This window comes from Homarus americanus, unplaced genomic scaffold (genome assembly GCF_018991925.1).
Source record: "Homarus americanus isolate GMGI-L3 unplaced genomic scaffold, GMGI_Hamer_2.0 scaffold38393, whole genome shotgun sequence".
NCBI lineage: Eukaryota > Metazoa > Arthropoda > Malacostraca > Decapoda > Nephropidae > Homarus > Homarus americanus.
The window spans coordinates 469,524-492,381 of NW_024719307.1; the positions used below are offsets into that span (position 1 = coordinate 469,524).

At 36.3% G+C, this 22,858-nt stretch overlaps 1 protein-coding gene across 6 annotated transcripts in view; it reads right to left on the bottom strand.

The window, feature by feature from the left end:
* LOC121859968 (CCR4-NOT transcription complex subunit 3-like) overlaps positions 1–22,858 on the bottom strand; it is a 99,258-nt gene that overhangs the window by 55,369 nt on the left and 21,031 nt on the right. For all 6 annotated transcript variants that reach the window (XM_042356943.1, XM_042356945.1, XM_042356946.1 and 3 more), the window contains 2 exons: positions 15,593–15,748; positions 6,018–6,200 (listed from right to left, as the gene is read on the bottom strand). In XM_042356943.1, the coding sequence (XP_042212877.1) occupies positions 6,018–6,200; positions 15,593–15,748 (339 nt within the window). The remainder of the gene's footprint in view (positions 1–6,017; positions 6,201–15,592; positions 15,749–22,858) is intronic.

Sequence of the window (22,858 nt, forward strand, 5' to 3'; positions counted from 1 at the left end):
CACATACAGTATAACTTCACAAAACAGAAGACATATTACATGACTATCTCCATGCAATAAACTTCCAACTACCCAACCCACATTTAAGCTGGAGCACACTGGATAATTTAAAACCATTTGGATAATACTGTAATGCTATTAAAGTGAACTTGACTCACTCCACATAAAAAACTATGACACTTTTAATAACTATCATGAGTAGCTTCAATGCTGCAGTAAATTCAAAGCATTTATACAAATTTCCTATACTTTTATATGTACAGTACAGTCATCCCTTGTTTAACACGGTAGATGCATTCCAGAAAAGCACCAATACTCCAACAGAATGCCTGTACATACTTTGCAGCACAGAGAACTAGAAATGATAAATAGGCTCCTCCCACTTTATAAGAATTTTTTTATGAAAAATCAGTTAAAAAATTTTTTGGTCCCATGTTTTGATTTATAAACAAAAACACAAAATTTTTATTTAAAGAATAATAATTTGTAATAACATAAATATGCAAATAATATATTTTTAACTGTCAATACGCTTACTTATTCCAATAACTTATTTCTTTATTTTCTAACACCCACAATGTTATTAGTCTACAAACAAGCTGTGTCATTATTCTCCTACAGACACCATGTACTGTAACTTGCTCTTCAAACTCATGTGAAGACAAGTGGCTGCTCACTCACACAGTCACTAACCCAGTTTTAAGACAAAGTGTGGAATTTGGAAGTGAAGAAATGTTTGGAGGTGTGGAAATTGTCAGCAACATATAAGGCAAGTTGAGCTGAGTTTCTCCAATGACTTTTAAGTCACTCCTTTTATAACATTTGAATTCAGCCCACGATAAAATTGGTGCTGTGCAATTTTCAGCTCCTAACAGACTGTCCTTAATACAGTATTTTGTGGAATTTCCACTTTATTTTTCCTTACACGGCATTTAATGTGTCCTTTTAGAACTGCCAAGCACAGTTCTATTTGGTGTTTGTTTCAGGATAGTGTGAAAGCAAAATAAAATCAATAGTAAGTTTTCTATTTTTTTTGGGGTGAATTTAAGGGGGCTGCAATCCCTAACTCTTTATTTTGTATTGAATGACACCTTTTTTTTTATTGCGATTTTCCACTTCATTAACGTAATCATCTTTAAGGGGTTAATCCCTTTGAAAAATAATTACCTTCCCTTCCCCTTTTAGACTGTCATCCTCAAACGTGGGAGACATGACTGAAGGTCTACTTACGGCTGGACCATCTACGGTCTCCATCGAGTCCAACTCTGTTTGAACAAATGTAGGCAAACCCGGGTGTAGTCGAATGGCCATGTTTTAGTTGACTTGTCACAATGCCATGGAGAGAAAAATTCAAATCACCTCACTGAGAGTTCTTCTAGGGGGAAAAAAAATCTGAATCAATCTTCCATTTCCTGCTGCCACACTTAGCCAGAATTGTCCCATGGTTGGCGAGGTCAGGGTCTAATGGTAAATAAGGGAAGTGACCCCAAAGAGACACACCGTAATCCCTATAAAATACGTCTCACACACAAAAGGTATCAGGTTAAGATCTGTGATGGCTGGTTGGCTGGCTGTATAAGCACATATACTGAAGGTAACCTCGGCCATCAGAAACATGTTTAGTCCTTTAGGCCTTAGTCTACCATGGAAAGATTTTATGGTTACCTACATAATTCAGGTTTATTTAGTTGTATGAAAACCTCTAATTTGTCTTTATAATATAAAATATATTCATATTACAATGGATTAAACAAACGAATAAGAATATATTGGCCTACAGCACATGTTCTCTCTGAGAGAGTCAGGAAGTGCCTGTATCTCCAGCCATAGATACTACAGTACATAGTTTTAGCCTCTCACTTCTAGCCACAAGCTCACTGACTACTATTTATGTTTTATATTCATAATTTGGTATAATAACTATCCTTTTAATCTTGTGACTCAATTACTGTATCTTACTATTCTTACCCATTAGCATCAATTGATTAATAATTCATAATATACTGTATATAAATGAGTACACGCACACACAAGCTGAACTCCTGATGAGTTATTGTGACTTTCTAAATTCCAACTTTGTTACATGGCACAAATGCTGTTGTCACACACACACACCTGGAGCTGTGACCAACACTGGTTCAAGCATCATAACCAGTTTGCTCTGTACCATTTAATACTTGTAATCTATTTTTCATAAATCGCATCACAACTTCCCCCAAACAACATAAAATGACAAGAAAAACATGTCTTTAATGACAATTTTTAATGTACAGAATGATTATAAGCCAATAGTAAACATGCAGTATTGTAGAGTAATAATTTTATACCTGTACTTATGAGACACCAGGGCAAGGTTTGAAACAATGTGAACAGTATGGAATAATAAGCCAACTAATAAATATAATACTGAAGTAATACACTGATTTCCATTGCATGAAAATTGAAAGTGGGTCCCATAGGCATGATTGCCTGTAAGGGATAGTGTGGCTACAACACACTGTATACGAAGCCTTCGGTACACAAGGAGGCAGCATGGCTGGTACTGCTCCCAACTGCATTCACTTCCCCAAGTTGAAAATTTAGGTACCCATTTACAGCTGGGTGAACTGGGAGTGCTCGGGGATCAAACCACCGACCCACGGAACAGGAGGCGAGCGCTGTATCCACTCGACTGCTGCACTCTTTTCATTCTATAATTGGAGATAAATTCTCTTGAAAAAAAAAAGAAAAGAAAACTAAGCTTCACCCCTGATGAGTTATTTTATCCTACATCCCCGGTGTTTTTTTTTTTTAATGACACGAACGCTGCCATCAGTCAGCTGACACTACACTAACTCTCTCTCGGGTGTTGCCTACAATTTCCACATCTCATTTGTCCACTTCCAAATTCCACATTTTCTCTTATAACTTTACACCTTTCTTGTACATAATTAACATGAAATTTAATAATAGAGAATAATTTTCTTTTAATTTTTCACATATTACATTAGATTAAATGAGGAGAAATTGTCTAATGAGGCAACTGTCTGAGCGACTGTGCTGGTGGTGGAGACAAGTTTACTTGTCCCCTGTGGGCTTAAGCAGTAAGTTATATGGTGTCTGTAGGAGAATGATGACACACTGAAAGCTTATTTGTAAACTTAATAACATTGTGGGTGTTAGAGAATAATGGAATAGGTAAGCATATTGGTAATAATAATAAAAATATTTTAGCATATTTTTATTATTACCGTACCTTAGAAAAAAATAAAAAATGGTGAAATATGTTTTTGTAACCAGATATTTTCTTTGTAAACTGATTTATGGAACAATTTTTCTTTTTGTTGCACTGGAATTTCATACACTGAACTTAATGTATTGGGAGGCTGCCTGTATTCTCACTATTTCATTTTCTTTTTCTCCTACATTAAGGGTTTCACTCGTAAATCAAAGCATGAGACAAGATAAATCAAACCCCAGTAAATCAGGTTTGCCTGTATTATTATTATTATTATTATTATTATTATTATTATTATTATATTATTATTATAATAATAATAATAATAATAATAATAATAATAATAATAATAATAAAATAATTGTGGCATAAAAAAAATGTAGTCTGTTCACTTGAAGCTTGCAACTGAGGCAGCTAATTGGCTGGCAGATGGACACCTGAAGAGTCACTACAAATCAATATTTAATCTATCACATTTATATTGTAATATTTTAAGGGATAATAAACCTTCCTACGTTGACCTCTGAATATTACCACATTTGGGGAAGCAAGAATTAGCATGTGAATTGCATAGTGACAGCAACTGAAAGTAGCTCAGAGTCTTGGGCAGAAAGACTGTGACATTATGTTGGAGCCATTCAATTTGAGAGATATTAAGGTCTTCTATGTAAATAGAAGAGGATTTTTAACAAAACTTAAAATGGCTGCCATTTCAGGATGTAAACAATCAAAATATCATCATCAATGTCTGGATTCTGGTCCATGATAAAGATGCAATATATAAAATGTTTGCCACAAGCCTTAACTACAACCACTTTGTAACTGCCACATTCATACTTTGGATGGGGATAAACTGTTATAAAAACAGATAGTGCCTGATCCATTGAAATGGCCCTGCAATGAAGGTTTCTTGAAGCAGAGGATCAACAGCTTGAGACTCACCACAAATGAGATACAAGGATCTTCTAACACACAATTTCATCAAAGACACACGAGGCAACAATTAATTCACTAAATCTCCATAAGGTCCAAATTTGGGTATCAATTCCTATAAAAAAAAGGGAAGAGGCAGATATTTTCTGTGAGGTCCAGGAGGATAATTCAGGTGTAATACAATGTATAGTACTGTACTGCCGAGAGGTATAAACGATTGGAGTGGGGGAGTTTCCAAGAAAATAACTTTTTGTCTTTTATATGCTATGAGTTTCAAGCACCTGTAACATAAAGAGAGTATAAGGTTATTAATATTATGAAGGCAAATAAATTTAGAAGAATACGGGAAAAGAATATGTGACATTAACTTGTAATTTTATCTTATTTAGTTAAATTTACAACAGGGAATTAGAGACTTTAGCTTAACACTGAATGAGAATGTCTTCATGAATATGCAGACAATGGCCTCAGGGAAATCACTGTTTAACTACAATCCACATACTGTACTGTTTTGTACATTATAAGATACAAGACGAAAAACAAAAACACTCCATTTGCCAAACCTCGCCAGTGAAAAACAATAACCAAATGGTGTCCTATAACTTGCCTAAGACTATGCAATGAGTAACTACTGACTGGGCTATGAACTCCTCTGCAGCATTTGCCCAGCAAGGCGCTCTAGGTGCACGTGGCAAACCACCAGATTATTAAGTCTTGTGTGTTTCATAAACATCTCTCTCTCTTTACCAATGTAAACAAGACTGTTTATACCAAGGAGATACTGCTATTGATTCTATATAGAGGTTATAATAACACAGTTACTGCTCAATGGATACCATCATTTGTTAACATTAGTTCACTTAAATGTAACCTTATTGTTCAGCTTTATTCCATCTCTGATGAAAATGCAATGATGTATTTTGCAAATGGAACTGAAAAGAGAGGAGATGAGAGATTGGTTTTCCTTCATACTAAGAATATAAAATAGGAGGAAGAAAAAATATGCAAGACTGATTATAAGGCATAAATGGAAGGTATGGAAGAAAGGTGGGACTGATTGACTGATATGGCATACAGCTCAAGAGTATATGTTGTTTAACAGTGAAATGTGGGATTGTGGAGTGTCATCCCACACATGAGAGTAATATTCCAAATGATGACACATTGCTGCTGATAAGAATAAGAAGCTGAGCAAAAATAAAGCATGAGTGAGCTTTGAAAAGAAATCTTAGTTTGATGTACAGTAGGCCATTTCTCAGGCACAAGGAGACAACAACAACTCTCTCTACACACGATTAGGACGGAGAACGATCTGCTCGACTCTTTTACCACTGTATGACAACGACACAGAGTAATACTGTAGTGTGTTAAAATCACTTGCCTACCATAGTTCAATCTTAAGGCATTTAAAACTCTTGGGAGTGTTCTTGGGTGATTCCTCATATGACTGGGATGCGAGTTTCTTGACCTCAGTGGCAGGCACATCAACAGGTTCTAAAAATTCTTTAAATTATTTGTTTTTTGACAACAAATAAAATTCTCTTCCCAAAACATGCATTAATTTAGTCCCTAATAAGCTTTTTAACCTTTCACTGTTTCACGTTCCCATTTTCTAATTTCTACCACATCTAATCTGATAATTTTTTCCTTATCCTAAAATGTTCTCAAACTTGTCACACCATCAATTGTTACACCTTCACTTTCTTGGTACTTCCTTCTATCATGCCAGCAGCCATTTCCCACTTCAGAAAATTTTTAAATATTCACCTTCATAAGACCATCACCATTACAATCATCAATAGCATTCAACACACACAAAATAAAAACACTAAAACCTCCAGAAATTATAAAAGTAAATTATATTGACCTGATCACAGTCTATAGATTGGTTGTCAAGCATTCTCATTAGGATCTCCAACTTCTTAATGTGGTACTGATGTCTGTCTATATACTCCTTCAGGTCCTCTATCCGGTCAGACTTATCTTTATCCATCTTCTTCTTCTTTTGCGTTGCCAATAAAGACTCAATTTCAGATTCAAATTGGTCCATCTGTAAATGAATAAAATATATATATGAATAAATCAATATTTCAATAACCATAAGCCATACATAAGAAAACTGCACACAATAACACACCCATTATAACTCACTGATTATATGTTTAAATCTCTTATAACTTCCATACTCGCTTTTACTCTTTTTTTCTCCTTTACTTTCTTTATGCTTTCCCCCATTATTTCCCTACTCCACTGCATTTATATTTCCACCAGCACAAGCCACAGGTTACAACTTCAATTCAGTAACACCAAACCATAAAATTAACTAAAACCTGTATGTAAAAACTGAACGTGAAATCTGTCCCGACCTACACAAAGAACCACCTCACGGACGAGCGTACACACACACTCAGAGCTGATGGATGTGTGACAATAAGATCTTCACTCTCACACACACACTCAGATTGTTCAAGATGGAATTACTCAAAAGAGGTGCATAAACTGCAAGACAATTGGCACTCTCGCTGCCCTCCACAACATCTAGACCCTCAACCCAGGCAGGGGTTTCAAGAAGCACTAATGTTAAGAGAGAGCTCCCTAGGGACAACCCCTGGCCCTGGTCCATCCTCCCCACCATAGCTCAAAGACCATCACCAGCAGTCAATGGCAGATCAACATGGAGCAACATAGATGCACTGATATAACAAGAAGTTACCAACACACCCAGTGAACACATGAAAATGAAGAGATCACAGACATGAAAAATGAAATAAAACAACTCAAAACTCAGCATAAAGTTCAACATATGTTTAAAAGCCTCTGCAATACAATACAGAAATTGAACACCAACATAAAGCAATAATGGAAAAAGTGCAAACAAATAGAAGAAATTCAAATAACAGTACCGTACTAGATGTGGAAAATCAACAATCATCAGGAGCTCATGTCCAAACAGATGAAAATAATGATGCTGGGAGCAGTGTTCTTGTGTGCAAAGACAGTGAGGATGAATAAATAAAACATAAAATGGTGATGATGCATATCATGACAAAAGTGCATTCATGTATTCCACTGAAGTACAACCGTTATCTAATACATCCTCCGGAAATGTTTCTAGACACCTAGGGAGCCTCCTGTCTGCCAAATGGACAGGAAGCAAAGAAAAAGGTAATATTCTTAAAGAGTCTTCAACTTCTTCTTAGTGTAGTAAATAATAGCCAGTGTGAATACCAGACAGACATATAAAGAGGTGAAGGTGATGAGATAGAACATCTCATCCCTCAAAAAATGAAACCCAGACCTCTACCACATAGTGACCAAGGACATTGATACTGTGTATCTGTAGGGGTGTCTCACACCTACTGGTAAGTCTCTGCCAGGACTGCCCAACTACAGTATGTCTATTATGATCCTAATTCTATTCACACATGTCTGTGTATAAAAAAAAAATCACGACCACATGTACCTTTCATACTCAAAATGACTACCAACTTTCAATATCATGGATTCACAATAAACCTGAGTTCCTCAATACTCAATGTGCTAAATGCCTATGCTCCCTCAGATCAATTTCACTTTATAGATCTTCCACATACTGAATCCACCATCCTGATTGGTGACCTGAACAATGGACACAAGAAACTGAGTGATCCCATCACTAACACCAATGCCAGGAGACTAATCTTACTACTAAGTACATAATTATGATGATAAAATCACTGGTAATACTGAACCAACACACATCTATGGTGGGGTTCTATACAAGAGTGTTGGATTCAATTTATCAAACACAACTCATAGCTCTGATGTAGTCACCAACCTTATGTTTAATCACACACCAATCCAATCTAGCATACATGAAGCCAATATATTTCCCCTGGTGGTAAACTTAACAGATGTAGACTCACAATCAAGCAAGGACAGGAAAGCCAGTTCATTGACTTCATCTCTGACTGGTAGCTGCAAGGATTACAAGCCTGACAATTACCAATGTCTCCCTGACAATCTTAAAAGCCATAACTTATGCTTTCTTCACTAACAACACCTCTGCTAGAAAAGAGAATGAAGCATGCTCAGCATAATAGAAACAAACAACAGCAGTGTTATGATGAGCCCAAACTGAAAAAAAAAAACTTAAGGCTATAGATGGAAGGGAAGGTAAGGGTTACAAACAAGTTAGAACACCTGAAATGCTAAAAATAAATAAAATAAAATAAAAAATAAAAAAATTCTCCCTTGCTGTTGTCCAGGAAAGCACAGATGAACATTAACAAAATGCATGGAAAACATGTCATCAGCCTGAATGAACATACTCCCCTTAGCAAAACCTGGAAAGACAAACACAGTCAGAAGTAAAAACAATAGGCATGTCTCCCATCCAGACCCACTGCAAAAAGCAAACAAGTTAATAACAAAGTGGGGTCATATCTCTTAGCTATATGTTACCAAGTAGGAACTGAGAATGCTTTGATGAGAAATTTCTTGAAAAAGTAACCTCTTTTACTTCATGCTGGGCAAACAAAATAAGAGTGATGTTCCACACACAATGTACTGAGTAGGAATTGGACACTGCCCTCTTCAGGGATAGATCCTGGTGAGGATGGAATCACCTACAGTATTGTCAGACTACTAGGGCGTGTGCCAGATAATCCATTATTGGCATTAAACAATATGAGTCATGCTATAGGCTAACTATCCACATCATGGATTAACAGTATTATTATACCAATACCAAAGCTGGGACCAGCCTGACGCCTTTCCTCTCGTAACAATGACTAGCTGCCTGTGTAAAACCCTTGAGAGGATGGTTCTAGATAAACTCTTATATAGAATCAGAGAACACATATCCCAGAATGTAAATGGTTTCACTCATAGTAAAAGTGTACATAATTGCATCAATGCAATCTTGAATATGCATGGGGATGAGAGGCACAGACATACAACATTTCTTGACCTAGCTGCATTTGATATTGTTAATTGGTAACTTATATTGTATGAACTCGCCAAAATGGATAAGTAGGTTGTCTGATACATTGGATAAGTGGCTACCTTACTGTTTCAGAGTTACACAAATAAAATCAAAGATATGCAACTTGGCACCCCCAAGGTGGAGTGCTTTGCCCCACTCTGTTCAATGTACCCATGCATGTATTATTAAAGTCAACTCCAGAGAGCCCCAACAATATCACTATCAGTTATGCAGATGACATTCTCCCACATATAAAACTCAATGTGAAATGCAAACTACCTTAAACCAAGTACAGGCAGTCTGTGAGAACCTTGGTTTCACCACCTCCACTGAGAAAACTAAAGTATTCACTTGACAAGCTGATAACCAAAAGTTTAAGATAGATAACAATACCACTGACTATGTCTCCTACTTTTAAATATCTTGGTGTCTCTAACCCATGTAAAGAAGTGTAGCAGCTTGGAACCCAAACTATGATGCTAATAGTAGAATTCTTAAAATAATGTACCAAGGCTCTATACTGTAAGATCTCAGATATTATCACGCACCATCCCTGGTCCTTCGTTTTGGGAAAGGCATTAACAAAGATAAAATGCAAAATAAAGCCCTTAGAATTATCTTAGGCTGTCCTATGAGCACTGAAGTACTCTATACGTGGAAGGAACTCGGAATAGCCAGTGTCAAAGATAGAATAATAGAACTCAACCTCATGATAGCCCTGAAGCTTTTGCATGGAGGTCCAGATATATTGTGTCCATAAAACGGCTAGAATATATGAGTCATGGAGCTGGTGAATCTAAATGGATCCAAATTACAGCTACACATATATGGACTAGACCCCCTGTAAAAAGTTGAGACACAAGAGCACTGACCATCTACTATACTGATGGCTCTCTCAACACTGCCTGCTAGAGGACTGGAAGTGCTGTCATTGTGACTCAACCTAACAGTAATACAATAGAGAAAGGTGTTAGAATCAATAACTAAGCATCCACTCTATAAACTGAACTATGTGCCATACTCACAGCCATAAAACTTGTTGAAGTCACTATCACAGACAGTCTCATCGTCAATGACTCCCTATCCACACTACTTGTGCTTAACACCCTCAATTTAAGGAGTCACGTACAGTATTTGTGTTTCAACCAGACACAAATATGTGTGCTTTGTTGATACAGGTGTTATATAAAATGGCTATGGATCCCTTTTCACATAGGCCTCAGTGAATGACTGAGTTGATGCCTTTACCAAACTCATGTAAAAAAGGAACCCTAAAACTGTAATCAGAAAAGAGCTTGCTGATGAATTTCAAGCAAGCAGACATATGAAAACAGGCTCTCGTCAATCCGTTGTCTACAATTATAAGATGTATCAAGTAAAAATATATATTGGGCAGGTAACAAGATAAGTAGATCACTAGATGATGTAACCATTAGACTAAAGTTAGGATATAAGTGCCTCTGGCAGTCTGCCCCTCAAGCAGATGTGAACAAAACTAAATGTAAAGTGTGTGACCAGACATGTGGTCACACACACACACATACACGATGAACTAGACTACAAGAAAATAGAACCTTTTAGGGGCAGGTCCATGTACACTGTGTGTAAAATGGCACTGCACTCTACCTGTGACAGGAAGAGAGCTGTTATAATAAGATTGTATTCACTTTTTGCACCTAGTAGCCAAATCAATTCCTTTGTCCAGAACTAAAAACAGAATGAAGCTACTTGAATGCCTCTCCTACACCCGTGAATAACGTTAAATGTACAGTGTGCCACCAAACATATGGCCTCACACTAGCAGTATGCCCCTCTACCGGGTGTCAATAAGTCAACTCCCATGTATAGAAAAAAATATATATATTCTGAAGCATTTAATACCACAATACCCTGACCACTAGAATCTGTTCTGTGACATCTACTCTGTAAACATCTTTGCACTACTGTTCATAAGATGAGTATGGAATGCACAATAAACTCGCCGGACTGCAGCAAAACTACCCCCCCCCACACACACACACACGAGCAACATGCTTTCTGGTCATTTAAGCACACTGTTTACTGGATGTCCAGCCTTCCCCCTCACATCATCATCTTGGTCATCTTTTTCTCTCTCCAACCATCAACCTCTGAATTTTACTGTACTGTACTGTACTGTACACTCTTTTTACCAACTTTTCATTTCCAATTACAGTACTGTATCTCAACACTGCATATCAATACCACCGAAGCAGACCCTGATCTTTCTGGTCAACACTTCTACACATCCTTATAATACAGTACTACTACTACTACTACTACTAATAATAATAATAATAATAAAATACTGTACAGGTATTAGAAATAATATTAATAAAAATAAACCTCTGGCTCTACAGTTCTGGAGATCCAACACATCAAAAATATAAAACAAAATCTGCCAAAATTTGATTTCAGCAAATATTTCCTTCAAATACATTCGAGTACTTCAGCTAAAAAGGTCTTCATTCCTCCCAGCTTCTGAAACTTGGCCAAATGACAAAAAATATTTCCCCAAAATTAAATAAAGTCACCACTTCTTTACTTACGGGTACAATCGCACATAAGAAGCTATGGTTTATGAAAAATTATAAGAAAAAAAAAAGAAAAAAGTCCCACGCTTTGGTTTACGAAGAAATTCCCCAAAGTTACGAGAAAAAAATAATTATTCGAGTAAATAAAAACAGTTCTACTTATGGCAAAAACGTTGGGGAAGATGATGAGGATTAATGAGACAATGAATGATGGGTGACAGGAACCACCCAGAACACCCCACTACTAGAGCCTAATGTTGGTCCACAAGAACACAGTGAAAGTGTCTGGAGCAGTGATTTTCTTCAGTACTGTAAGAAAGGACATTAAAGTCAGGGAGCTAACAAGAGAGACTACAAGAGACCGTGCTGCATGAAGAGCTTCCATCAGGTTACCGTGGCTAACATACGCAAGCGTGGAAAATGGCCGTAAAACGGTGATGATGATGATGATGACTTGTGTAACCGGGGGAGATCCATCCAGGTAGTGCCTCAAGAAAAGTCTCAAAGACTAAACACAAGTGGAAGTAAAACATAAATACGATACAAGCACAACAAAAGGACCATAAAGGGAAGAGTTTAGGGTGCTACTATACTATGCAGTCTACGAAGATATCTTTAACCTAACCTTACATAACTTAACCTTACCTTATGTAACCTTACCTTAGGTAGCCTAACCTTACCTTACGTAATATACCTAACCTAACCTTACATAACTTAACCTTACCTTAGGAAGCCTAACCTTACCTTGCATAATATACCTAACCTAACCTTACCTTACTTTACCTAACCTAACCTAAATATATTGTAGACCACATGCTATAGTAGCACAGAGTTGAGTTTACCCTGCTGTGAATGGCAGTTAACATTTTCTTTAAGTGCCAGTCTGAACCATTTTCTTTTGGTGTTTGGTATGTACAGGTATCATACACATACACAGTATTTTATACTTTGTTTGCATGTTCTAGGACTATGTATTTTTCTAATCATTATATATTACTTGGGTAATATAATTATTACAAAAGTTGCCTTAGCCATTCATACTGTTCACTTTGTTTTCAGTATCGTCCAGTTTCTCATAAGTACCTTGTATAAAATCAATACTGTACAGTATTGAACTGCATGTATTTCACTAATTGTTTATAATTGGCTTATAATCATTGCATACAGTACAAAAAAATTTTAATTAAAAATGTTTTGTAACACTTCATTTTAATGTTTATTTTTCCTCCATAAGAATATCTCCCCCCAGCTTTTATAATGGGAGACTATGGGAAAATGTACCACCCTGTATAGCACTTCAATTTACAAAATATCAATGAACAGAACCCATTCATAAACCAGGATATGCCTGTATACACTTGTCAGGAAATCAGACAAGAAGCTTGTGCATATAAAGTTGATAACAGGGGAAGAAAGTACCTTGGAGCACAGACAGCTAGTGTAGAGATTTTGCTTCAAGTTTAATATATATAAAAAAAACGACAATAGATCAGCTGATGAAAAAGTAAAGTTCTCGCACCATCTACTAGCTCTGACCAACCACTAGACACTTCACTCATGAAATCCCAGATAAACAAAACAAAATCCATCTTTAGTACTATTGGTTCATCAATCACACCTAAGTCACCTGCAGTCCAAGAAGTTGCTGTTTGTACTCAAGGTAAATCATATGAAAGAATTTTTTTGAAATGATGATATAAGTGTTGAGATGAGAAAAGGTGGTGTCTTAAAGGAGCTGTTCACAGTATTTTATCCTCTTTGCCTCTGGTTGGCTCCCTAACAAGTCAGGCTTTTTATGTAAATACTGTATATTTAATGTTTAATGTCTTAGAGAATAATTCAATATTTTCAATACAGTATAGCATATGTACGGTGTATTTCATTAATACTGTATGGTCTTAACCCTCGAAGGGAGTGGACATCATAAATTATGGTGTCTGAGAGGAAAACATGTAAATGACAGTGGACATCACAGTCATGATGTTTAGGTTTTGGCGCCATTGTTTGGCTGTGTTGTTGTCTGATTACTATGATGATGCTGCGGCTCTCTTAAGAGATGCAAAAACATGTACTCCCAGTTCAACTTGTGATTTGTCCAAGAAATTATTATTTCTTGTATTTGTTGACTAAATGTGAATTACCGGGGGTAGTAGAAAAAAAGATTCAGCTTTCTAATGGTACAAAAATAATTTAAATATGTTAATGTTAATTAGGGTGCATTCTACATGCATTTGAATAAGATTATCTTCGGCGACTTGCTCAGTTTTCTATGTAGCGAAATATACCCCTACCCTTGGAGGACAGCGTAAGTAAATATACCAGCCCTATAAGAGTTAAAAGTTGAATATTAAACTAAGACAAATGATTCACTGATGAATACTGTACCTGACTGGCTACTATACAGCAGATCACACATGGTTCACAACAGCCAGAGTACTATTCTTCCATTAGTTACTTTTAGTCTGAACAATTACAGTCCAGGAGGCAGTTGTTCAGACACAAAGCAAGTTATAGTGTTACTTTGTTAAAATTGTTTCAATATATTGTAATAGAATTACAGTAGTGTAGAAGTGAGAAAACTGGTCTTTTAAGAGTTTTGTGGTGTATGTTTGAGTTTGTGACTCCCTACCCTGTATTTCCCACTGGAATACAGTACATTAAGTGATTTAACATGGTTCAATTTTAAAAATAATTTCTTGGTCCCACTCTCGTGATAAATTGGAGATCTACTGTAATTTCATTTGATTACTTTCCTGGTGTTCCAGATACAAGTACAAGCAGTCCCTGATTTACAGATTTGCTTTATAAATTCTGAAATTACAGTATACAGTAGTATAAAAAAAAAATGCCATTTGGATTTACAGAAGAGTATAGTACTTGCAAAAATTCCTGTTATTTTATTTTGTAATTTTTTTCACAGCACAAAAAGATGCAGCGGTGCACGGGCATCTCCAGGCTTCCCAGTTTATAAAGAAATTAAACAAAAATAAGCACACAGTACTGTACAGTACTATATTGGGTGATTAACTGAGTAAAAAATAAAATCATGTAGTGATTCGGTTTACAGAAACATTATGTGAAGCAGTGGATTCAAGATATTTCCACTGTGGGACCGCTGATGTGTTTAATATTCCAGAGTTTAATCTGAAGTCAATAGATATTAAATGGATAAGTTTAGTATTTCTTCCTCACATAAAACCTCACTGAAAGTAAAATCCAGTGAAAGCAAAACATCTCAAATATGTACAATACTGTACAGTCCAGTGCTGTACTGTACTGTATATGTCAAGAGCAATAGACTTAGTGTTGGTACTGTATGTCACTGCAAAATAAAAGTTCTATTTCTTGGCTAGACCTCACAGTCTCACACTGCATCAAAACCAGAGGTATATACAGTACAGTACTACAGTTTCTCATTAATTTCCGTGTCCTCCACTGTATTTCACTTATGTTTATCATTGGCTTATAATCATTGCGTACACCAAAATTGTTCATTAAAACATATTTTGTAGCATTTCATTATATTTTGGTGATTTTTCTTTTCAAAGCAATGTACAATATCTCGGCTTTTATGATGGTATTTTTTGGGGAACGTGCGATCCATTTTTATTTAAAAGAAAAATCCTTTGAAAGAATTAAAAGAATTATCAGGTCCTGATCCATACCACCTGATAGGGGAGGACACACGCACAACTTATCCAAAAAATTTAACAACTGATCTTTATGGTATACTTGTGCCCATTACTGTCCATCATTACCAGTTGTCCCTTAATAACGTACAATACTGTACAGCACTATACAGTACTTTACTGTATACAGTACACTATTAATATTCATAGTAAGAGAAAATTTTGTGAATTTGTCAGGGCTTCCAGATAATAAAAAAAAAAAAAATCAAAATTTTAAATGCAGTAACGAACTCACCTGTATATTTAAGGTATCTATCGAGGAACTAAGCCAATTGTTGACTTCTTCTCTTTCCCGTTGCGCTGGGTCCTTGTTTTGTGCTGCCCCTAGCCCCTCCTTACTGTATGCTTTGGTCTTCGTTTCTCTTTCTACCACCTTAAATCTCTCCATTTGCTGTGGAAAAAGGGAGAGGAGTTAATGTAGATTATTCCTACAACAATACATTCTGATCTAGATATGTTAAAAAAAATAAACGAGTCAAATCACCTGAACTACAGTTATGTAATTTATAAAAATTCATGGTGACAGTAGCTAACTCTTCCTCCAGTGTATGCCTTAATATATGACTAATTTATTAAAATGAACTAAATTATATGGTTAAGGATCACAAGAAATAGCGTAATGTATTAAGGACTGTATAGGGGGTCCCCTCCATACATCATCATGCTATACGTCATTTCGGATTGACGTCACCGACTAATTGACTTGGAATAAACAACGCAGGAACTTGAACCTCCTTTGCTGCACCTCCATCTTGCATCGTATACCAGCATCCTTCTTGACGACTCTCGGTTCCATTGTATTTTATCTTACTGTGAGTAGTGGTTGAGCTTCACACTCAGCATCAACTATACAGGGTATCTAGATTTATCCTTGCAATAATTCAATAATGGGTGACAGGCACAATGCATATGTAGGTGGTTAAGGGAAGAAAAAGTATATGGGTATTACACTGGATATTAAGTTGACAATTATAAAGCACAGTTAAGGTGAACTCATTCACACCTCAAGGTAAGATAAAAAAAATTGTAGGTTCGAGTGCAGTTAGGTTAACGTTAAATCTATTTCAAATGACTTAAAATTAACAGACTATTTTTTAACACGGAAATGCTTTTTTGTTTAAGTCATTACTTAATAATATCATAAATACTTTTCTATTCTGTAAGTAGAAAACAACTTAATAATCAGGTCCCTATTTGTACCTTATTACATCATTTTGCTTTCCTGGTGTACTGTATATTGGGGACCCTTTGTACTGAACTCTTGTGCATCATTTATTGTTTTCATACCTGTACAGTACAGCTACTTTATCTTTGTCTCCTTTAAACTGAAATTTTGTTTCGAATGTTGACGCTTAGTTTGGGTTATGCTAAGCTAAGATAAACAGCATAAGTAAACAAATACCCTATACTGTAAATGCATCAAGCGATAAATGACTAAAGGATTTTATTATCTTTTCACAGGTGCAGCTACATCAGGTGTCTTAATGAACAAATCTATGTAAAATAAAGCAAAACTTAGGTCCGGAGTTCAAGCGACCAATGGTGCAGTATACAGGAAAAAGTAGAAGAAGGAAAAGAAGACAAGGAGGAGAAGGAAGACAGTAAGGACAAGAAATATACAGCAAGAAGAAAACAAATCTGGACAAGTTGTGTACAAGCACTGGTTACCAATTTGTAGTGTACAGCACAGTTTAGCACCAGCAACAGTGTGTTCTTCAGCTTTGTTCTTTAAGCGTTGTCACAAAGATTTTTGTTAATTTTATCTGCAATATCTGTTGTTATATTATCATCTTTATGCCAAGTTAGCTTTAATCCCTTTACTACAGAGATGCCAATTTTAATATTTTATTTGTCTAATGCCAGATGATTTTATTTAGCACAGAGAGACCCTTGTACAAAAGGTATTAAGAAGTGCAAGAACAGACCTGCATTTAAGCTATTTTGAATTTTTATATACTGTACAGGCAAACCCCAATTCATATGGATTTGACTCACAAAATTCAGTAAAAAAAAAATATAATAATAATAATAATAATAATAATTTGTTACATGCTTAAATGTATGGGCAAAAACCTCAAAATAAAAATAATAAATAAATAAAATAATTAGTTAGACAGCTGAAATAGGTCACATCCTGGGGAAGGATCCAATGCCACAACATCTGAGTGACACCACCCAATGTGGGTATAAACCCAAAGTAAATGTTAAAATGAAAGTATGCTAAAAGAATGCAGTTCTTTTTTACTAACAGTTTGCTTACTTATTCCACCAACTTATTTCATTATTCTCTAAAAACAATGTTATTAAGTTAACAAATAAGCTTTCAGTCTCCTACAATCACCAAATAACTTACTCCCCACTCACGCGAAGACAGGTGACTCCACATTTAGGCTACTCTCGTAATATGTGGAAAATTTAATACTGTGTTGAAAAATAGTCTATTCAAGTGCAGTTCAGTATTCTTAAGCATCATATGGTAATTACGGTACTAATACTGTGTATACAATAAAGATGTAGATTTGTAAAAGTGTGGAATTTGGATGTGAAGAAATATTTGGAGGAGTGAAGAATGCCAGCAACACACGAAGAGTTGTGTGTCTGATGAGACAAGTCAGACGCCTAGCCTGCTGGCTAGTGGGAGGGTGGGAATGGCCAAGCAGGAGTGCTGGCTGGTGTATGTACTGTACCATTTTGTTGGTTGAACCATTCATGTAGCACTTTCTCTAGACAGACACTTTGTTCATAGGCTGTCCTTGGTCCAGTCTTTACAAAATTTACACTTTTTTCTCTACACTTTGCACTTTATATTTCCTTTTAACTTTGTTAAGCTCAGTTCTTTCACTTTTGTGTTGTTTGAGGTTAGTGTGAAAGAAAATAAAATCAATATTGAGCAAAGAATACAGAGCACACCTTGCAGAAGCCAAGGTTCCTTGGAGCATCGGTCACAGCTGTGACCACAGTGTCTTGCCCCATGTAAACAAAGGATGATCATCAGGGGTCAAGACAGGTTCTTTCTTTATAGAGAACATGTCTCTAATTATATGATGGGAATCATACGAAAAATATACACTGTTTTATGAAATACTGTATCTACTGTATTCAAGCATTTTCAGGAACTTAACCCTCTCATAAATTGGGGTCTGCATGCATATTGTACAGTATTTTATTAAACAGTGATGGGCAACTTTTATAGCGACAGAAATTCACAAATAAAATAAAATATGAAAACACAGAAGATACCAATGTTTAAAAAAAACATGACATGTCAAGTAGGTACTGTACATACCTGTACTGTACAGGCATCCCTCATTTACCATTAATTCACTCAGCAATAATTCGTTTAACGATTAAAAAATTTTGACACCCTTTGTCTCTTAATGTTAAATCAAAATTCGGTTTAGCAATACAGTAACTTGACTCACTGGGAAGGGAAAAAAGTGAGGATGTGGTGGCATGTGAGATGGCATGTTGCCATTGTTACTTGCAATGAAACAATGAAACACACACACACACACACACACACACACATATTTACAATACAGGTAAAGGAAATTACTGTCTCTAGAACAAATGGCTCCCTGTCCCAACTGCAAAAATGCTGGCAACTTTAAAACTACCCACAGACATTCTTGGGTACACCCAGAGCGTCATCCGCGAATAATAGAGGATCGCAAAATAAAAATCCGCAAATTTGGGGAGCCCCCTGTACTGCATTAATGATGTTGGCATAATGTATAAAACTGTCCGCTTTGTTAAACAAAGTGTACAGTAAGAGATTAGAAAGAAACTTTGTTTCTAATCTCACCCAGTTACTCATATGTATAAATTGTTACTGTGGTATCTTAAGACATAATGGGGATTTGTTGTTATTGTTGCAATGTACAGTACCTGCTTATATAATGGGTGTCTGTAGAGAAATGTGCTTCAATTTACAAAATACAGGTACAGTCAACCTTCGCTTTAAGCGGTCCCACTTTACGCGTTCCCACGTTTACGAGGTACCCTGCCGAACACGGAATGCTCACTTTCCGCGGTGTGTGTACCCTTTTACGCGGAGAGCGGCGCGAGCAGGGTGCGCACAAGGTCGCCCAGTCATCAAAACATTACCGAGTTCTTCACCCGCCACCCACCACAGCCGGCCCAAGTCAGTGATAGTGATAATGATAGTGAGGATATGGACTTACATGGACTTTGAGGGGTTTGACAAAGAGGCCCTGCAAGCCTCTGTGGTGGATAGTGATACAATTGATACAAGTGATACAGGTGAGGGCCAATAATCTGCCCTCTGCCTCGGAACCAACCCCCCATCCCCGTGTGCCCAGCCATCTTTTCTACTTATGTAAGTGTTAAAAAACCTAATATTATTGATATTTCTCTTAATTATTAATTGTGTGTGCATACCATCATAAAATTAAGAAGTTATTTTTACTATAACGTAGGTATTGTGTCTGAAAAAGTGGAGTTTGGGGGTCGGCCTGGTCTCTATTTCAATTAATCCCATATGTTATGTTGTTCACTTTACGAGTTTCTCACTTTACGCGGGCCGCCGTGGGTTCAATTGACCGCGTAAAGTGAGGGTTCACTGTACAGTACTGATTTACCAATTTTTTTTTCAGGGATGTAACAATAATATGCCACACTTATGGTTACAATGATTATTATATTTTTTTATGTAATCAATTAAAAATCATGATCACATGACATTAGTACTGTACAGGTACAGTATAATTACAATTACTGTACGTACAATTATGATTATTTCTATAAAAATCCAATGTAATCCAACACACACAGTACTCCAACATACAGTTCTCAAAACAAACTCAGTATTAAATCATACACAGTACTCCATCACATGCAGTACAGTACTCAAATACAAACACAGTACTGTACTCCAACACACATAGTACTCCAATATACAGGGTATTTCACAAATAAATAAAATACAGTTTACAGTATATCATATACATTACAGTACAGTGATCCCTCGGTTAACGAGCGCCTCGGTCAACAAAATTTCGGTTAACGAATTACCTTCCATAAGATTCTTCACTTCAGTTAACGAGCAAACCCTCGGTTAACGAATTCCTTACGAATTTTTCCCAACATGTTTTCGCCTGCATTTGGCTGCCCACCAGCTGTAGTATTAGTCCGCAAATACAGTAATCGGTTTTAGGGCTTAAATTCCTTACCATATTCGTAAATATCAAGAAGGTTGTACTATTCAATAATTTTAAAAGTTTTATATTAATTGTTTTAGTCATTTTAACAATTATTGAACATAATTGAAGTACAGAAAGCTAGTTTTTTGCGCGCCAAACAGCCACAACACACCGAGCTTGGCGTCAGTTTGTTTACCAGCTCAGAAGAAGGAACATCATGTTTGAGACTCTTCAACATAAATGCTTTTTTCTGTGTTTCCAGTCAAATTATTGGTCATTTTGAAATATATTTTACATATTGACAATATATAATGCAGTGCAGTGTTGATTTAAAGAAATTAATCTTGAATTACACCAAGTGAACTAACATTTTATGGGTGAAATGGTGGCATGAAGCATGGGGTGACTTCTCTTCCACCCCCAATGCCTTCTCTTCTCCCTTCTCCTCCACCCCCATTCTAATTCCCATCATCATCATCATCATCATCATCATCATCAACCAGGAGCCTTCTACATGCACACCTCAAAGTAAGTGTACTTTATTGCATTTATTTTTAGTTTGTATGTAATTTTCGGTGAGCTGGAACCAATTACCCAAAAACCCAGTGAAACAATGGTTTCGGTTAACGAGCACCCTTCTGGAACGAATTGTGCTCGTTAACCGAGGGACCACTGTACTATATATTGTTTTACATAGTCAGTAGGTATCTGCAGTCTTGTTACATAAGGATTTGTTTTCAATTCAATATAAACTGATTAAGGTAAACTGTAATGATAATGTACCTACGACAAGAAGGTTAACACAATTGAGTTGTGTTCCTCAACTTACCAGTAGAGTATAACATTGTGTCTCCCAACCAGATGGCAGATGTTGTCAGTAAATGAAATAAGTCACTGGTGATAATGACAATCAGTCCTTCCTCAGTGACCTCACCATCACATTACTACTTGATGTCCTATACATGCTCACCTTCTCCCACCCTCCCTCACCTGGATGATTACTTCTGACCGCGACTGCAAGAGCTCGTTCGCTCCCTCACTGCTGTTTTCACATATGAGCTGTGTAATGCAGTACTGCACCAGCATATTATCAACCAAGAATACCATTAATGCAGTGATAAGATGTAAAAAGTGATTAGTTATGTATACTGTACTGAACGTTCAGTAAGTGTGAAGTACCATATGTACAGTACTGGACATAGCACAGTGGACAATGTATGCCTACTGTAGGCTAGCATATAGAGGGTATATGAACAGTACTGTATACAGTGCGTGTACAACCCCTCCTTCATGGAGGGAGAGGAGAGTGACAGTAGCAACACATGCTACAGTAGATAGTACAAGACAAAGGCAGGCCATCCTGTATCATATTACCATTTGGCCTGTCTGGATCACAAGCTCAAGATGACAGCATCTGCAGGTGAGTACTGTACTACATGTACTGTATATAGTACAGTATAGGGCATACAGTAGTATATTTTGTTTATTTACAATACTGTACATTGTACTTGTACAGTGATGTTTACATAAATAAATACAGTTCTGTGTCTGTCTGTGCAAGATGTGTAGTTTAGACTACTGGTAATGAAAAACTTTCACTAGCACCGGAAAAAGTTCTGAGGATGTGCAATTTTTTCCGGGGATGAGAATACGTATTCGTCTCCATACCCACAAATCCCTCAATCCCGGAACCGCTGTGCACCAATTATTCAGGCTACAACGCCAGCATTATTCCAACAACATTTACATTAAATCCGCATAATTCAAAAGGATAAATATTTGGTCAAAATTTCCCGTAATGCAATACTGTACAGTATAGAATACATAATGCATAATATAAATATGGAACCTTTTCTAATTTTAAGTTAATTTGAAAGTGGTACAGTATGTAGAATGTGAATGTGGTCTTATGCTTAATGTACTGTTAAACTAATGAAATTTCATGGGTTATGATGTTTCACCCCAAAGATGAATATTTCAACCCCTTGAAAAAAATTTAACATTAAGAGGTAGGGGGACACTAATGGTCAATAGGTATACCTGTACGTACATTACTAAATTACAAATAATGAAATTCATAAATCCAGAAACTGCGAATACTGAGGGTTACTGTAAAACAAATATATTTTCAATATACAGTAAAAGATGAAAAAATATTAAACTTATCACACACAGATGCCCATTTAGGAGACATCTTACTGTTAGTGACACAGTGCTGCCAGACACAGAAACAGTATTGGACCTCAGTTGAAATCTAGATATTGACATGGGTGTTTGTGTTTCTCCTGTTCACCCAGTGATTTATATTTACATTATTTATAGACCTTAACCCTTTGAAT